The 17,208-nt window shown below is 48.5% G+C and overlaps 1 protein-coding gene across 3 annotated transcripts; it reads left to right on the top strand.

Moving 5' to 3' along the window:
* The first annotated feature begins 164 nt into the window (after positions 1 to 164).
* LOC125626955 (perilipin-3) lies at positions 165 to 15,744 on the top strand. 3 transcript variants are annotated; one of them, XM_048830523.2, is made up of 8 exons: positions 165 to 264; positions 7,546 to 7,625; positions 8,790 to 8,985; positions 11,288 to 11,370; positions 11,821 to 12,496; positions 13,484 to 13,683; positions 13,937 to 14,065; positions 14,155 to 15,744. In XM_048830523.2, the coding sequence occupies exons 2-8, from the start codon at positions 7,563 to 7,565 to the stop codon at positions 14,731 to 14,733; spliced, it is 1,926 nt and encodes a 641-aa protein (XP_048686480.1). In that variant the 5' UTR covers positions 165 to 264; positions 7,546 to 7,562; the 3' UTR covers positions 14,734 to 15,744. The 3 variants fall into 3 exon arrangements, with proteins under 3 accessions (XP_048686480.1, XP_048686484.1, XP_048686483.1); XM_048830527.2 differs by lacking the exons at positions 165 to 264; positions 11,288 to 11,370 and having other exon boundaries at positions 7,543 to 7,625; positions 8,861 to 8,985; XM_048830526.2 differs by lacking the exons at positions 165 to 264; positions 11,288 to 11,370.
* Positions 15,745 to 17,208: the final 1,464 nt, after the last annotated feature.

Here is a 17,208-nt window from a genome sequence, read left to right as displayed (position 1 = left end):
AAATCTCCCCTCTCCTCCTGGCCCAGGGACCCCTTTGGAATCTTGCGTTGCCACTTCCCTCTCCCCCAGTTCACAGCATTCTAGCCCCACCTACATGCCACTTCTGATTGGCCAGGGTGAAGAATGCCGCTCCTGGATTGGCTTTCTCCAGCTGTCTGTCCCGGGCTTGGCAGGACCCACCCAGGCGCCGAACAGAACTTTGCCATTTGCACAGGAGGACAAAGGTATCTCGGGCGCCGGAGCGAGCAGAAGACAACAGAGCAGGTAAGGCCAGGCTGCAATTGTAGTATATTGTAGCCTTGGCTATACTTGGTAAGTTTGCATGGAAAATGCCAGGCTAACTCTCTACCCCAGTTCCCTGCTTGGTTGGGATCTTTGCAACTAACCGTTTCCACAGCAACCAGGAGGGAGATCAGGCAGCTCTCTTCAAGGGAAGATCACACTGTCGCCTGCCCCTACAATCTCTGCTCTGGGAGTCGCTGCTGCTGCTTTGGAGGGGAGGACCTGGAGATTTGGGGCCTGTCGGATTTGCCCTGCCCCTAGTGTAGTTATTTACACCAGTAGTGCAATGTGGGTGTGAAACGCGACCAAGTCAGAATGTCTGTCTTTTGCACTAGTGTAAAAACTACACAAACTGCAGGGGAAAGGAAGAATCGGGCCCCTGCTTTTGACCGTTTATCCCTGGTCTCTCCAAGACCATCTCCAAACTGAGAGGGCAGCAAGGCTGAAAAGTACCCAGTTAAGGCTACCCTTTTCTCATCCCTTCCCTGTGTGTCTGTGTGTGTGAGAGAGACTTTTTAAGACCTGTGGGGAGACCAGCGCTAACAAGACCTGCAATCACACACACAGACACCAATTACTTTGCTTTATGTGTATTCTTTTTGATCCCTATGGTCTGTGCATTTTTTTTTCCTTCCTACCCTCTAAGCTCTTCACAGGCAGACACATCTTCCTATGTCTGTAGAGTGCCCAATATATTTTGGATGCAACCATAATAGAAATTAGAAGAAGAGGCATGTGCTTTGCAGAAGCCCACTACTGGTAGTGAAGATGCTCCTGGAAGTTCAATTAATTCTTTGTATGATTGATCAGTGCTGCAGTTCTTGAACTGTGGCCCATGGGCCACTAGCAGCCTGCAGAAGAAAACATTTTGAGAACCAAGTAATGGGGAACTGGGAGGCAATCCATGGGAGGGTTGATCTCTTATGAAGTGGGGCTATAGGCAAATAACTGACTTATTGAGTTCTGTTTACCTCTAATGTTAACACAGACTTTGTGGCTATCCAAGGGAGGTCAGCAATCCAATGACTAAGAGAAACTGATGAGTTAAACCTTAGGGTCTCTCTCCAGTTTCCAGGACCTTGAGACCTGCCTGTAACTTTTCTATAGTGGTGACCATCTGTCAGAGGCATGATAAAGACATTCAGTATTTCTGCAGTAGGATAATAGCAGGACCCGAAAAATGGTGGTAGCTATATATGCCTAGAGTTGGTGCTTTACGCACAACCTTCCAAGGGAAGAAAAAGCAACTAATAACACAAGGCTCTGCTAGAAACCTTACAGGGAATCCAACTATACTAATTATTAAACACTGACAACATGCTCTGTGCTGCACAAGATACAAATAGAGTCCCTGACCTAAAAGATTTCAGAGTAAACAAGACAGACAGTAGAATGAGAAGCCCAGAGCACAGTCTGACTCTCAACTCAACCCATAGGGGTAGTTTATCTGAGGCCCCCTGGGGAGCCGTGAGCTGGTTTCAGGGGGTCCAAATTAAACCAGAAAGCAGGGCTGGCGTTAGAGTCACTGGAGCCCAGGGAAGAACGCCGAAGCCTGAGCCCCACTGCCTAGGGCCAAAGTTGAAGCCCGAACCCTGCCGCATGGGGATGAAGCCAACTTAGCTTTGCGGAGCCCCCTGTAGCGTGGAGCCTTGGACAGTTGCCCAGCTTGCTATCCCCTAATGCTGGCCCTGGCTTGTAATCTACTGGATATGCAGAAAAACACTTCACAGGTGGGCCATGGAGTTTTTATAGCGGGGGGGTGAAGGGGGGCTCAGAAAGGAAAAGGTTGAGAACCCCTGGTTTACATCATGCACAGCCTCACACCATGTTACCAAACTCCTTGGACCAACGTTTTCAAAGGCAGCCAGTGACATTTATGTTTTGTGGGTGCATCAGTCTTGGGGGGCCTCTTGGGTCTGATTGTGAGAAAAGCTGTGGAGCCCCCATCTCCCACCAATTCTGAAACTTAGGGCCCAAGGTGTCTCAAGTTGGGAATCACTGGCCACCCTGGAAAATGTTGGGCCTCTTCTTCTGATCACAACGCACTTAACAACCAGCTTCCCCAGGTGTAAAGTGCTGTCCGCGCCGCGTTCCGGAAAGGGAGTCTGAGGCACAGTGTTGCTTAGTCGCCCAGCAAGTCAGTGGTAGAACTGGGATGGGAACCCAGGACACCTGACCGAATCAGGTGCTTTAACCACAAGACCACACACCCATTCACATTCTTTCTAGTGTTCCTTCCTCCCATCCAAACTATTAACGCTAGCTGGCTCTCGTAAAAGAGTCATTAGCTATCCAGGTTTCAGAGGAGCAGCCATGTTAGTCTGTATCCGCAAAAAGAAAAGGAGGACTTGGGGCACCTTAGAGACTAACAAATTTATTTGAGCATAAGCTTTCGTGAGCTACAGCTCACTTCATCGGATGCATGCAGTGGAAAATACAGTGGGGAGATTTATATACATAGAGAACATGAAACAATGGGTGTTACCATACACACTGTAACGAGAGTGATCACTTAAGGTGAGGTTTCAGAGTAGCGGCCGTGTTAGTCTGTATTCGCAAAAAGAAAAGGAGTACTTGTGGCACCTTAGAGACTAACCAATTTATTTGAGCATAAGCTTTTGTGAGCTACATCCGATGAACTGAGCTGTAGCTCACGAAAGCTTATGCTCAAATAAATTGGTTAGTCTCTAAGGTGCCACAAGTCCTCCTTTCCTGTTAGCTATCCAGTCTGCCTAGTTTCATAGTTCCTATTGATCAATCAGTCCTTGCCTGTTGGAGGAGAGAGGCTGGACTTCACAGATTACTTGAATGTGGGAAGCAGATTTCCAGCCGGATGAGATCCCAGGTTCCTATTTGCATAAGAATGTAGCAAATAAAGCTGACTTAACCAACAGCAAATATGAGCAGAGCCTGTTTCCACATGTAGGTGAAAACTACTTTGCACTCAAGCCATCTCCTGGCTCACACAAGCAATTCCCAGCCAGGCGGATAAAGCAATGGTCCGTACCTTGATAAGCAGAACCTCCTGTGCTCTTGAGCAAACATCCAGCAATGTCTAGAATGTGCTGAACTGGGAAAGCATGCTGGGGTATTCCACAAGGGCAGTCTGGTCTGTCTGAAAGAGGCCCTCCTCCAGCTAGGATCAAACACTTTTTTTGCAACAGTAAGTCATTTCAAAGGGGTGCACCGGCTGCTGGTCTCCGCAGCCAGATGGGAGTTTCAATCACTGAGCACTATTGAGCTAGACAAGCAAAAAAAAAAAAAAAAAGTCTTGAGATACCAGTGGCCTGATCTTTTTCCCTCCCTAGTGGTGCTAAGCACCTGCAACATCCACCGATATCAATGAGAGTGTGTGGCTGCTCAGCACCTCTGAAAAACCAGGCCGCAGGATTACAAGGGCCTGCCGCAGATACTGAAAAACCAGGCCACAGATGCTGGCACAGTAGCAAGGCCTGGTCCCACCTACGCAGGCACGTCAAACCATGTTTTAACACGCTCATGCCCTAAGCACTGTGTCACTCGCGCATTGAAAACTGTACCAAAAACAGGCCTGTAGTGTCTAGTTTAACATCAGCAGATCTCCTTTAGCTCCGAAGGAGCGGATCCTGATTTCCACCAGCGAGAGTGAGCGGAAACTCAGGCCCTGGGTTTTTCTCAGGCGGCCCAAGGAGTGAGGTGTTCTGTCCTGGCTTGTTGACACGCTAATTAGGAGACAATCTTACGGTGCAAGATTTTACCCCTTGACTAACCCGGACTCCAAGGCCAGTGAGATATAGTGCAAAAACAAAGTGCGTTTTCAGACTGGAAATGACAACTGCGGGCAGGAGCTGCCCTACATGGTGTTGCATCATATGTGTGGGGGGGTGGGGTCCCTTTGACAAATGCTGCAGGCTGACTCAGCCGAGCCTTTAACAACAAACCAGTCTCCTGAAAGTGTAAGAGGAACAACCCGTGGTTGCTAGCGCGTCCTGTGAACAGCCTATTGATTCTGGATACTGGGCCTCCACCACTCCCAGGCCCTGCCTATGTTAGGGAAACTTTCTACAAATTTCCCAGGCTGCCTAACACTGAGGTTTGTCTTCACAGAACGTTAGCCCGGTCCCTCATGCGGATGTTTCCCCTAACCCCACTCCCGTCCACACACAATCTTCTAATCCGAGTGGGGTGTTATTTTCAGTGCAGGCAAGCTGGCCTGCCTGGGTGGTGGTGGGTTACAGCCTGGGTGCTGCTTTCCCTAGGGCTGGTGACTAGCCACTTTGCAGTGAGGATGCGGGATAAACCACATGAGTGCCGACCGTCCTCCGGCACCTTCCCACTATTCCCCTCCGCCGTGTGCCCAGAAGGACAGTCAAGTTCTCCCACAATTCACTGGGAAAGCATCCTAGAGCGGCTCAGCTCAGTGGGGCACAAAGACCCATGCACACGGGGCAGCACAGCGCCAGGGAGGAGGACACAGGAACGGGGCTGGGCTTTGCTGTGGTGCTGGGATAGTGCCAATCACCAGGGCCAGCTCAGCAGTGCAGGCAGACCCTGATGCCATTTCCCCAGGGTAGGTGTTGTTTAGATTAGGGGGCCCACTAGGCACTGTCACATTCAGGCGCCCTCTTGTGCAAGGTGCTGTACCCACATAAACGGAAAGTCCCACAGGGCTTACCAAGCAGCGCTGGCTGGGGCGGGTGGAGACAGCTCGCCAGACGCTGCCACCAGTGTTAACACTCTTATTATTTGTATGGCGGTGGGGCCGACCCACGCCCAGTTCAGGATCAAGGCCCCGATCGTGTCAGGTGTTGTATGTACACAAAACACAGTCTCTAGCCCAATGACCTCACCATGCCATGTAACTTGGCTCAGAGCCGGTCTAACTATGTGTGTTAGACTTAAATACCACAGCTCAGGGGCATGCACCGGGGGGGAGTGGGCAAGCAGGGGCACAGGCCCCCCCAATCAGCGGGGGCACAGAACTCCTCTGACCCCGGGGCTGCTGGAGAAGGTGGGGAGAGACAGCTGCTCCAGCCACGGTGGGGGCAGGGAGGCAGCTTCTCCAGCCACAGGGGGCACAGAAAGTACCCCTCCAAAAGCAGCCAAATCGTTATTCCTGTGCCTGCCGCTGCCACAGCCCCCGTCCCCCCAACAGCCCAGTCCACAAGCTCCAGGGTCCCAGTTCAGGGCAGCACTTAAGCACATTTGAGTCACCTTGACTTCAGTGAGACTTAAGGATGAGTCTAATTTGACAATGTGCCCTTAAGTACTCTCCTGAACTGGGGCCTTGGTGCTCTAACAGTTGGTTACACACTGCTGCAATGGTTGCCATAAAACATCAACCAATAACAAGCAGGTAGCTGGCTGGTAAGGACTGCTGATAGTGATATCGTGTATCTTCTTCAGTCTCCCCTAGCTGTGTGCATAGCTAGCCTAGCCGAACACATGCTGTCTTCAAGGATTCCCTTGTCCTTCTTTCCTCAGCTTCTTCCTACTGCTTACATCCAGTGGTGCACCTTGCCCTGAATTTGATTGTAAGCTCTTCGGGGCAGGGACCATCTGTCTACCCTGTAGGGTAGGTGCTACTGCAACAGAAGAACACATCACGCCCCCCCCCCGCCCTCCCTCCCCACAAAATTCTAAGACTTCCAAAGTTGCTATTGCTGGTGGAGCTGAACAGTGATGGGAAATGTGAAAAAGAATCCCGAGTGTAGGCAGCGCTGCAGCGAGAGAGACTCCAAGATCAGAGGCCTTGCAGAGGACTGTGTTGAATGAGCCTTGACACAAAGATGGCCGTCACCGTTACTAGTTCATAAAATTGTTGATGGTGGAAGTGCCTGCCACTGTGTCAGCATCTCTGTTCGGCGATTGGCCCTTGTGTCTCTCTCTCATGGGAATTAAGGTTTTGCCAGGGTGCTCTGAGATGCTACATCCTGTTGGGAAATAGACCGAGACATGGGGAAACCCATCTTAACATCAGAATTAGTGGGGGAAATCTGAGCTTTTCAAAGCTGTTGTTAAGCAAGTTCAGTTGTCTTAAAAATAGAACTTCAAATACCATTGTCATAATGTGACAATGAGCTAACCAGGGTTCCAAAATTAGAACTCTGAAAACCTGCCTTCCCCACTCATTCCATGGCTACAATGGAATTTCTCTCTTGCAACAGTCACTGTCAAGATGGCATATTGGATTGTTAACTCTCGTCTTTACAGTTAGGCTTGGAAGGATTCTATTTTTATCAGCAAATGTCAATAAACATCAATTCCACCGTACACACCCAAACCCATGAAAACATATTTCCATCAAGGCTGATCACAATTTACAGATTGGCAAAATAAGAAAAATGCCACTTGAGAATGTCTGAGTTTGATTTAAGGCTACTGACTTTGTATAGCTTGACATGTGATGTTGCCAGTGTGCGTTTGAACGGTTATAAGGCTTTAACTTTTTGAAGCTCAGGGTCTGCTGTCATTAAATAATTATTGTCTGAACCCCCCTAATTTCCCACAACTGTGAAAATTTAAATTGGTAAAAATAAAAAAGGCTTAAAAATAAAAATCTATATTATCCATCAAAATTCTAAAAAAAATATATACCTCTAATTCTGGCAAGCTTAATTATAGTAAGATGAGAGACAACATGCTGTGACACAAGCCATCATCTTCTGCAGGGTGCAAGCTTTTATTCAGGTTTCAGAGTAGCAGCCATGTTAGTCTGTATCCACAAAAAGAACAGGAGTACTTGTGTTGTTAGTCTCTAAGGTGCCAAAAGTAGCTTTTATTCAAGCATCCTAGACTTTATAGCTGCAGAGAGGACATTCAGAACATGCAGCTGATGCCTGAGTGTCTCTGTCTTCTAGACAGATATAGCAGGCCTACTATGAGTAAGAACTGCGCCAGTTCATCTCACTGGGGCGCTAACTCTGATGTCTAAGAAATTAATGTATCCACGCAATTTCAGTGCTGCTTATTTTAGTAGGAACATCCAGCTGACTTGGGATGGTGGAAGGAGGCTGGGTAGATTGATATTGCTTCCCTCCTACATGCACATTCTGATCCCTGGTAAAGATTCACATTAACACATGAAATCTCTATGACTAGATGGAGCTATTAGAATATCTTCACATTCTTCTTGTAAGGAATAGGAAGAGGAGCTCTGAAGTTCCTAAGATGTGGTGGACAATAATCCAAGTGCATGTGGCATTATACTGTCCACCAGCTGTTACTGGTAATATCAGAAGGCTAACTCATAATGTTGTAACTGTTCTTTTTCTCTCCTTTCAGTTGCATCCAACTTCACAATGGCATCTGAAAACAAGACCACGAATACTGGCCCTCCAAAGGCTGAAGAAGAGCAGCAAGCGGTAGGTAAATCACGGGAAGCTATTATTATAAAGTGTAATCCTCAGTTCACCTGCCAACAGGTGCTTCAGCGCGCTAACTTATGCCAGCATCCCAACATCCAGGCAAGAGAGGAGTCCAGCCACACAGACTGCTTTGAGGCTCTAGTTTAATATGGAGAATGCAGTTTCCTCTTGCTCGGGAGAGGGCTGTAACTTCATGTGTGGGGGGAGTTCCATAAGGCTGAAATTTGGGAGAACGATCTGCCATGGGTTCCAGTGCTAAATCCAGGGAGGGTGATGTTTAATCAATATGTGACTGACAAGAAGCATGGTCCTGAGTTCTAATCCCCGCTCTGTCACTGATTCTTGGTGTGGCCCTGAGAATCATAGAATATTAGGGTTGGAAGAGACCTCAGGAGGTCATCTAGTCCAACACCCTGCTCAAAGCAGGACCAACACCAACTAAATCATCCCAGCCAGAGCTTTGTCAAGCCGGGCCTTAAAAACCTCTAAGGATGGAGATTCTACCACCACCCTAGGTAACCCATTCCAGTGCTTCACCACCCTCCTAGTGAAATAGTGTTTCCTAATATCCAACCTAGACCTCCTCCACTGCAACTTGAGACCATTGCTTCTTGTTCTGTCATCTGCCACCACTGAGAACAGCCGAGCTCCATCCTCTTTCGAACCCCCCTTCAGGTAGTTGAAGGCTGCTATCAAATCCACCCTCATTCTTCTCTTCTGCAGACTAAATAAGCTCAGTTCCCTCAGCCTCTGCTCGTAAGTCACGTGCCCCAGCCCCGTAATCATTTTTGTTGCCCTCCGCTGGATTCTCTCCAATTTGTCCACATCCCTTCTGTAGTGGGGGGACCAAAACTGGATGCAGTACTCTAGGTGTGGCCTCACCAGTGCCGAATAGAGGGGAATAATCACTTCCCTCGATCTGCTGGCAACGCTCCTACTAATACAGCCCAATATGCCATTGGCCTTCTTGGCAACAAAGGCACACTACTGACTCATATCCAGGTCCCTTCACCTCTCTGTCACTGCACTTGAGCAGAAAGAGGAAAGAGTGGTTTCCATAAAGAGCCTCTCTGGGAATATGCATAACTCAGACTACAGTTTATATTCACCCACCAGCGACAGGATCTGCCGCTAATGTCACTTCTTCTTTCCCTTGCTCAGAACATAGTGAACAGGGTGGCCAGCTTGCCCTTTGTCAGCTCTGCCTACAACGTGGTCTCCTCTGCTTACAGCTACACCAAGGGGACGCATCCATATGTCAGCAACGTCTGCAACGTGGCAGAGATCGTGGCTGCCATGGCAGTGGGCAGCGCAGTTGGTGGCATGCAGCCAATTCTCAGCCACCTGGAACCTCAGAGTGAGTAAACACCGAGACAGGTGATTCCTACCTTGTGCGGAGGTGTGAGAACCCTCATGGGACATCTCAGACTACACTGCGTGGCAGCAGAGCAAGAGGGCTCAGGACACAGACCAGCAGGGAAGACTTGTTTAACAGGAGAGCAGCATTAGATAGCTTTCTCATTCTCCCATCCCAGCACTTTAGTCCCATGGCGTGAACGCCCCAGCTGCTGAGAGTATTAGCGATGTGGTTACAGTCTGTTTGTGATGCCCAATATGGGGCATGAAAAGAAAAAACAGCTTCGGGTTTAACACCTTCCTACTGTAAATGCTCCTAAACTAGCATCTGAGTTATTTCCAAGTCATACAGGGATATTATAAAGAATAGCCAACAAAGATTTGTGAAGAACAAATCATGCCAAGGCAACCTTATTTCCTTCTTTGATGGGGTTACTGGCCTAGTGGATGGGGAGAAGCTGTAGGACTGATATATTGTGATTTTTAGTAAGGCTTTTGACACAATCCCACATGACATTCTCGTAAGCAAAGTAGGGAACTGTGGACTAGATGAAATTATTACAAGGTGGGTGCAGAACTTGTTGAAAGATCATACTCAAAGAGTAGTTATCAATGGTCAAACTGGGAGGGCGTATCTAGTGGTCAGTCCTGGGTCCCGTACTATTCAATATTGTCATTAATGATGTGGAGAATGGAAATTATGCTTATAAAATTTGTGGATGACACCAAGCTGGGAGGGTTGCAAGCAATTTGGAGGACAGGAGTAGAATTTAAAACCACCGTGACAAATTTGAGAATTGCTCTGAAATCAACAAGATGAAATTCAATAAAGACAAGTGCAAAGTACTACACTTAAGAAGGAAATTCAAATGCAAAACTACAAAATGAGGGATAACAGGCTAGGCAGTAGCACTGCTGAAAAGGATCTGAGGATCACAAATTGATCACAAATTGAATGTGGATCACAAATTGAATGTGAATTGACATTGTGATGCAGTTGCAAAAATGTCTAATATTGTTCTGGGGTGTATTAATAGGAGTGTCATATGTTAGACACGGGAAGTAATTGTCCTGCTGTACCCCGCACTGGTGTAGCCTCAGGTGGATATTGTGTCCAATTCTGAGAGTCACACTTTAGGAAAGATGTGGACAAATTGGAGAGAATCCAGAGGGGAGCAAAAAAAAAGTGATAAAAGGCTTAGAAAACCTGACCTCTGAGGAAAGGTTAACAAAACTGCCATGTTTAGTCTTGAGAAAAGAAGACGGAGGGGGAACATAGTCAGTCTTCTGTTATACAGAGGATGTTGATCAATTGTTTTCCACGTCCACTGAAGGCAGGACAAGAAGTCATGTGTTAAGGGAGAATTAGGTTAGATATTAGGAAAAACTTTTGAACTATACGAGTAGGTAAGCTCTGGAACAGGCTCCCAAAGGAGGTTGTGAAATCCCCGTCACTGGAGGTTTTAAGAACAGGTTGGACAAACCCCTGTCAGGGTTGGTCAAGGTTTACTTGGTCCTGCCTCAGCGCAGGGGACGAGACTTGATGACCTCTCGAGGTCCCTTCCAGCCCTACATTTCTATGATTCTATCTTTTCTCACAGCTGTATTTCCCATCCACCTTAGCTAACTCTTTCCAGCAATTGCTGGGCTTGCTTGGCACAGACCCAAGGAACCAACAGTTCCTCCATTTAACTTCTTTGCTTAACCAAAGCACTGCTGACTCCTCCACCCTGCTGCCCCATGTATTCAGCCAGATCCTGAGCCCAGTGAAATTAATGGAAGATTTTGCCATTGACTCCAGTGAGACTGGAATCTAGCCCTTTACAGCCACTCTGTTCTCTAACCTGCTTGACATGTTTGCCCTCCAGATCTTGGGAAGCCGTGTATTTCACCCAGGGGAGTACTGGAGCCTGGTATTAAATGGGAGTCCATGCTGCCTACTGCTCACTATTCCATTCTTGGGCAAGAGGGGCTGTTTAGTCTTTTTTGCCCCATAGCTTGAGGCTTTCTTCCTACCCTCCAACCTTCTGGTGGAGGACCAAACAGGATTCCTTCCTCTCAGTTAATATGGCTCCCAAGTGGCTGCAACTGAGTAATAAAGATACCCCCTCTGATGGAGAAGTGTGCTACTTCCTGCCATTACAGGGAGTCGGGTTCCCAAAGGGCATGACCGCAAGGCTGCTCGAATCAGGCCGGCTGTGTTGCCTTTGTGCTGGTTCCCTCTGCCTGGCCTTGCCACTGCGAGCAGGAGTCAAACTGTAACAGATTCAGAGAACTAAGTCTGTGCATCTCCCGCTCTTTAGTCAGATCGGTAAATGAGTACGCCTGCAAGGGACTGGACAAACTGGAGGAGAGCCTGCCCTTCCTTCACCAACCAACGGAGAAGGTATCCAGCATCCTCCCCCAGGAGGGGAAGTTACAACTTGCTTGAGGGCCAATGCTATGGAGAGGGAGGCATAGGCCTGCCCTAGGGAAACAGATGGGTTGCAGCGCTTAGTCGAGAGGGAGCGACGGCGCAATGTGAACCCTGACTGAAGAGACATTTGCTTTGCAGATGTTTGGGCTAGAAAAGGAGCTGCCCGCTGACAGAGAGGCTAAGGGCCAGATCCTTGGCAGATGTAAGTGGTGCTGATGTCATGGAGCTACACCAATTCATGCTGCCTGTTGGCCCTACAGCGGTGGGAACTAATGGATGACATTACCGAGCCATGCCACTATTTATCTAGAGAAGGGCCATTTGGGAAGGAAGGGGTATCTGATGTCTCCCCACTGGAAAAAAACAACCTCAGTCTTTGAGTGAGTGTAAAATAATCTTTCCTCTGGCTCTCCCCTCTAGGTCATTTCAGACACCAAGCAGATGGTGTCTACTAAAGTGATGAGTGCTGTAGATGCTGCCTATGGCGCAAAAGATGTGGTGGCCAGCAGCGTGGCCGGAGCTGTAGATGTAACCAAAGATGTTGTCCAGGACAGCGTTGAGCTGACCAAATCAGTGGTGTCCTCCACCGTCAATACTGCCAAGGAAGCTGCCTATGGTGCCAAGGACATTGTGACCAACAGGGTCACCGAAGCAGTGGACCTGACCAGAGGGACTGTCCAGGACAGCGTTGAGCTGACCAAATCAGTGGTGTCTTCCACCGTCAATACTGCCAAGGAAGCTGCCTGTGGTGCGAAGGACATTGTGACCAACAGAGTGACCGAAGCAGTGGACCTGACCAGAGGGACTGTCCAGGACAGCGTTGAGCTGACCAAATCAGTGGTGTCCTCCACCGTCAATACTGCCAAGGAAGCTGCTTATGGTGCAAAGGACATTGTGACCAGCAAAGTGAATACAGTTGTAGGGCGGAGCAGAGAGGCTGTCCAGGACGGCGTGGAGATGACCAGTTCCGTGCTGACCAACAGCCTGAATAAAGCCAAGGCAGCGGGCCAGCTGGTAGCAAGTGGAGTGGATGCTGTTCTGGAGAAATCAGAGGTGCTGGTGGATCATTACCTCCCCATGACAAATGAGGAACTGGGTGAGAAAGTGCTTAGACATTCTACAGCAGTGGTTCTCAACCAAGGGTACACGTACCCCTAGGGGTGCACAGAGGTCTTCCAGGGGGTTCATCAACTCATCTAGCTATTTGCCTAGTTTTACAATAGGCTACATAAAAAGCATTGGCAAAGTCAGCATAAACTAAAATTTCATACAGACAATGACTTGTTTATACTGCTCTATGTACTATACATTGAAATGTAAATACAAGATTTATATTCAGATTGATTTATTTTATAACTATATGGTAAAAATGAGAAAGTCAGCCATTTTTCAGTACTAGTGTGATGTGACACTTTTGTATTTTTATGTCTGATTTTGTCAGCAAGTCGTTTTTAAGTGAAGTGAAACTTGGGGGTACGTGAGACAAATCAGACTCCTAAAAGGGGTACAGTAGTCTGGACAGGTTGAGAGCCACTGCTGCATAGCATGTGCTAGCAATAGAAAATGCAGTCCCCGCTCCTCCATCCAAGCTCAGACACTATTGCTTCTGCTAGATGGCAGAGGCCTTCTCCTGTCTTGGACAGGTAAGTTGCGTTAGACTTGTCACCCCAATGACTTTCTCTCAACATTAGGAGCTGGCATGCGACACAGGGAAGAGGTTCCGACGTTCGCTAACTACTGTTTTGTCTTAGTTGCCTTGAAACTGGTGGGTAAAAGCAGGTGAGCTCTGTGGGGAAAGAAAAATCAGTTCATTCTTCATCCCTTCAGACAGCTGCTGTCCTCTCAAACCTTGTGTCTGAGCTCTCATAATAACCATTAGTTCTTTCTTCAGTTGATCTTGAAGTGCTTTATAAAGGCGGTCAGTATCATTATCCCCATTTTACAGTTAGGGAAACAGAGGCACAGAGACCAGGAGTGGGGCAGTTAGTGTGTCAACGACCTTGTGCAATGGGCCCAAAAGGACCATCGCTGGGGGCGGGCATTCCTGCTGATAACTTGACCCTTATACGATTGTTCCCTTCAGTTGAACTTGCCATAGCCGTCGAGGGCTTCAACATGGCCTCCGTGGAAGAGCAGAAACAGCGGCAGAGTTACTTCGTGCGCCTGGGTTCCCTCTCAAACAAAGTCCGCCACCGAGCCTACCAGCACTCCCTGAACAAGCTGCAGCTTGTCAAGCAAAACACCCAGGATACTCTTTCCCAACTCCAGCTGGCAATAAACCTAGTAAGAACACCCCCTTTCCCACCCTGGGGATGCAAAGCATTCCACCGCAGTGCTAAATCGCTCTGTTCCCAGGCTGCCCTCTGAGTCTCACGTCTACCTACACTCCCATCTCTGCTTGATGTGCAGCAGCTTCCTTGGTGTGGTATTGCCTGTTTCCTGTTCTCGGACCCCACTGTGTAAGAGGGACTTGGGCATTGCAGAGCTTCTTGCTGGTCACAGGTATCTGCAATGATCATTCTTGTCTCCCTGCCAGATCGAATACATAAAACAGAGCGTTGGTCAGAAGCTTCAGGATAGCCTGGAGAAGCTTCAACAGCTGGGGATGGAGTGGAGCCGGACCCAGCCGAGAGAAAACCCAGCTAAAGATGCTTCCCAGCCAGAGGTATCTCTAGTGGGAAGTACTTATATGGATGGATGGTGCACTAAATGCTGGTTTCACATTGTATGTCTTACCCACTACTCTCCTCTCAGCAGGTCGAGTCTCATACTCTAGCCATGGTGAGTATCATCACCCAGCAGCTGCACCCTGCCTACGTGAATCTGGTATCCAGCATCCAAGGCCTCCCCAGCAGCATCCAGGAAATGGTGCAGCAGGCCGTTAACAACATGCAGCAGCTCCACACTTCCTTTTCCAGAGCGGATTCCTTCCAGGACCTCTCCAGCAGCTCCCTGACGCAGAGCCGGGAGAAAGTGATAAAGGCCCAGGAGTCTCTGGATGCTCTACTGGAGTATGTCGCACACAACACTCCCCTCAACTGGCTCGTGGGCCCCTTCACTCCGTCAGTCAGAGTGACCCAAGAAGCAGCAGAGGAGCCGAAAGAAATTATGACAGAGATGATATCACCTGCACGGCAAGAGGTGGCTTCGGCACAGAAGAAGGTGGCTGAGGTCCCCAAGGCACCAGAGAAGGAGATGGCTGTGGCACTGAAGGAGGAGGAGAAGATACCTAAAGCATCAAAGGAGGCAATGAAAGCACTGAAGAAGGCAGTAGAGGAGTTGACCAGGGCATCGGAGAAGATGGTGGCTGAAAAAAAAAAGGAAGATCCTTGAAATGTTCCAGCTATTGCAGCCAGCTTCCTTGGAAAGAACAGAACTTCCCTGTAGGTTTTAGTCACTCCTATACCTGCCAGACCCATCAAAGGGAGAGTGATTGCCTCTCTGCACCTACCCCTGACACACTATCCCATGCTCAGAGCTAACATACAGTCAGCTCATCTAGCTGTATCTTGCAGGAAACTCACTAACCAAAGTGGCTTGACTGTCTGCACCTACCGCTCTTGCCTTATTTCTGAAGAACACTGTACTGAGGTGGGGGAGGGGGAATTCTCCGTGTTGGCTATAAGAGCTGAACATCTGTGGCAGTCCCTGTGTGGATTGCTACGCCTCACTGAGGACAGATGTAGAGGAGAGCAGCAGTCTTGCAAAAAGTCAAGCATCAAAACTAAATGCATCCAAACTGTGGACAGCTTAACACAACAAAATGATGCCCTTAACTTTTGATACTGTTTCCTCCTGTTACTTGTTATAGCTGTCCATCATGTACACTAGAATATACTCCCTTTTTTCTGATTGTTCTGCTCCCTGCAGGGCTGAGATCATCCAAGCAGGACAGTCGGCAGCAGCTGTGGATGTCTCCAAACCTTTCTTTTGCACAGGAATAGTATCAAGGGGGGGATGTTTTTTTTTTTTTTTTAAGTGCCAGTGTTCAATGGGACTTGTGTTCACAACTTATTCAGTACTTTTAAAAATCCCACTCAAAAAACTAACTCTGTGCATATCAGATTCACCCCAGGTCCCAAGCACTCTGCAGCCACTGAAAACAATGGCTAACGGCAGCTTTTCCAGGAGTTGCTCAGGTGGATCCAACATTGCCATTGTGGTGGGATTAATTGAGCTATAAAGTGGGAAGGATTGGTGCTGGTGTGTCTTGGTGATCAACTCCTAGTGACTCCTTTACTGCTGATGCTTATTCCAATAGTCCCTCCAGAAACAAAGTGCTGAGCTTGAATTTATGGAGAAATGGCAACATGGTCTTTAAAATAAATCTCAATTGCTTTCAAACCACGAGAACCGTTTGCAGTATGTGTGTGTGTCTCTCTCTCTCTCGGCATATTTAAATCGGAAGGTGAAGCACTTCTGATTAGAAAAACAGAGAGCAACCCAGAGCATCCTCTTCTCACCCTAGCAAGAGTCCGGAGGAGCTCTGCTTTTAGTTCTTTCGAAGGAATCAAGCCATCTTCTCTAGGTAATGCTGAATTTACTTTTGGTCTTTCACGACCGGTTCCTTCCTGAACTCTTTCCCAAAAGCTGCCCCAGGCACATCTCAAACTCTACCTCCAACTTCTAGTGAAAGCATCCTCTACTCCACTGCTCCTGTGTGTTTTGCCCTGGCCACTCTGCACAGGGGACCCTTACGGTCAGTTCCAGCTCCGCCCATGACATTAACGTTGTCACCTTAATCTCTTAGCCCTAGTTCCCATGCCTGTCAGCTGCAAACCACACCACCATGTATTTCTTACTCTAACGATGCACCTCAGTCCCTTCAATTCTCTGCTTGTGGCACATAATAGCTTAGTCCCCTGAGGGCTGCACTATTTTGGGCTAATTCTGGTTGTTGGGCTTGGTGTGCAGGTGCTGGTTGGGGGTTGATGGACTGGGAGATATGGGTCAGTAATTTGAAGGTCCCTTCTAGCCTTAAACTCTACAACTAATGTCTTAAAGACTGAAGTCCACCTCTTGATTAAATATATATACCGTCGAACCTCAGAGTTATGAACACCAGAGTTACCACAAACTCTCATTTGGAACCGGAAGTACGCACTCAGGCAGCAGAGACACCAAAAAAAGCAAATGCAGGACAGCGCCGTGTTAAATGTAAACTACTAAAAAAAATTAAGGGAACGTTTAAAAAAAGATTTGGGAAGGTAAGGAAACTGTTTCTGTGCTCGTTACCTTTAAGTTAAGATGGTTAAAAGCAGCGTTTTTTTCTCTGCATCGCCGCCTTTCAAAGCTGTATTAAGTCAAGGTTCAGTTGTCAACTTTTGAAAGAACCACCCTAATGTTTTGTTCCGAGTTAGGTACAACCTCCATGCCCCCAGGGGTTCCTGACTCTGGGGTTCCACTGTACCCACACATCCTGTTTGGAACGGGCGAGGCCCACCATCTCCTGCAGGGTACCTGGTGCCCTGGCCGCACGGAGCCCTCAGGGTAGCAGCCTGATGAAGGGGAGAAAGGGAGTGAAGCAGGTTCTGTGGCCCCCGGCGAACTGGGAGCCTTGTCCCAGGAAAAGAGCAGGCTGCAGGTTACCTTAACCCTTCTCTGCGCTTGGCACGGAAACCGCCACAATTGCTGCCCGACCCTCAGCTTGCCAGAGACAAACCTGGCGCCCCGGGAGAAGGTGCGAGTTACTCGTGGCAAGCGCGCCCCCTGCCTTTGGCTGGCGGGAACAGTGGGGCCTCACCTTGGACTCGAAGGCGCATCACTCCCGCCCTCTGGCTGGTGCGGGGAGGAGAAGGGGGATCCCCC

Source organism: Caretta caretta, chromosome 25 (assembly GCF_965140235.1).
Source record: "Caretta caretta isolate rCarCar2 chromosome 25, rCarCar1.hap1, whole genome shotgun sequence".
In the NCBI taxonomy this organism is placed as follows: Eukaryota; Metazoa; Chordata; order Testudines; family Cheloniidae; genus Caretta; species Caretta caretta.
Note: the sequence above shows the minus strand (reverse complement) of the source record. Positions and strands in the feature narration are given on the sequence as shown.

Excerpts from the sequence above, each read along its gene's own strand:
- LOC125626955 (XM_048830523.2), top strand. The coding sequence starts at position 7,563 with ATGGCATCTGAAAACAAGACCACGAATACTGGCCCTCCAAAGGCTGAA. Across the intron at positions 8,986-11,287 it reads CAGCCACCTGGAACCTCAGA|TCAGATCGGTAAATGAGTAC; the intron begins GTGAGTAAACAC and ends CCCGCTCTTTAG. Across the intron at positions 12,497-13,483 it reads CATGACAAATGAGGAACTGG|TTGAACTTGCCATAGCCGTC; the intron begins GTGAGAAAGTGC and ends TGTTCCCTTCAG.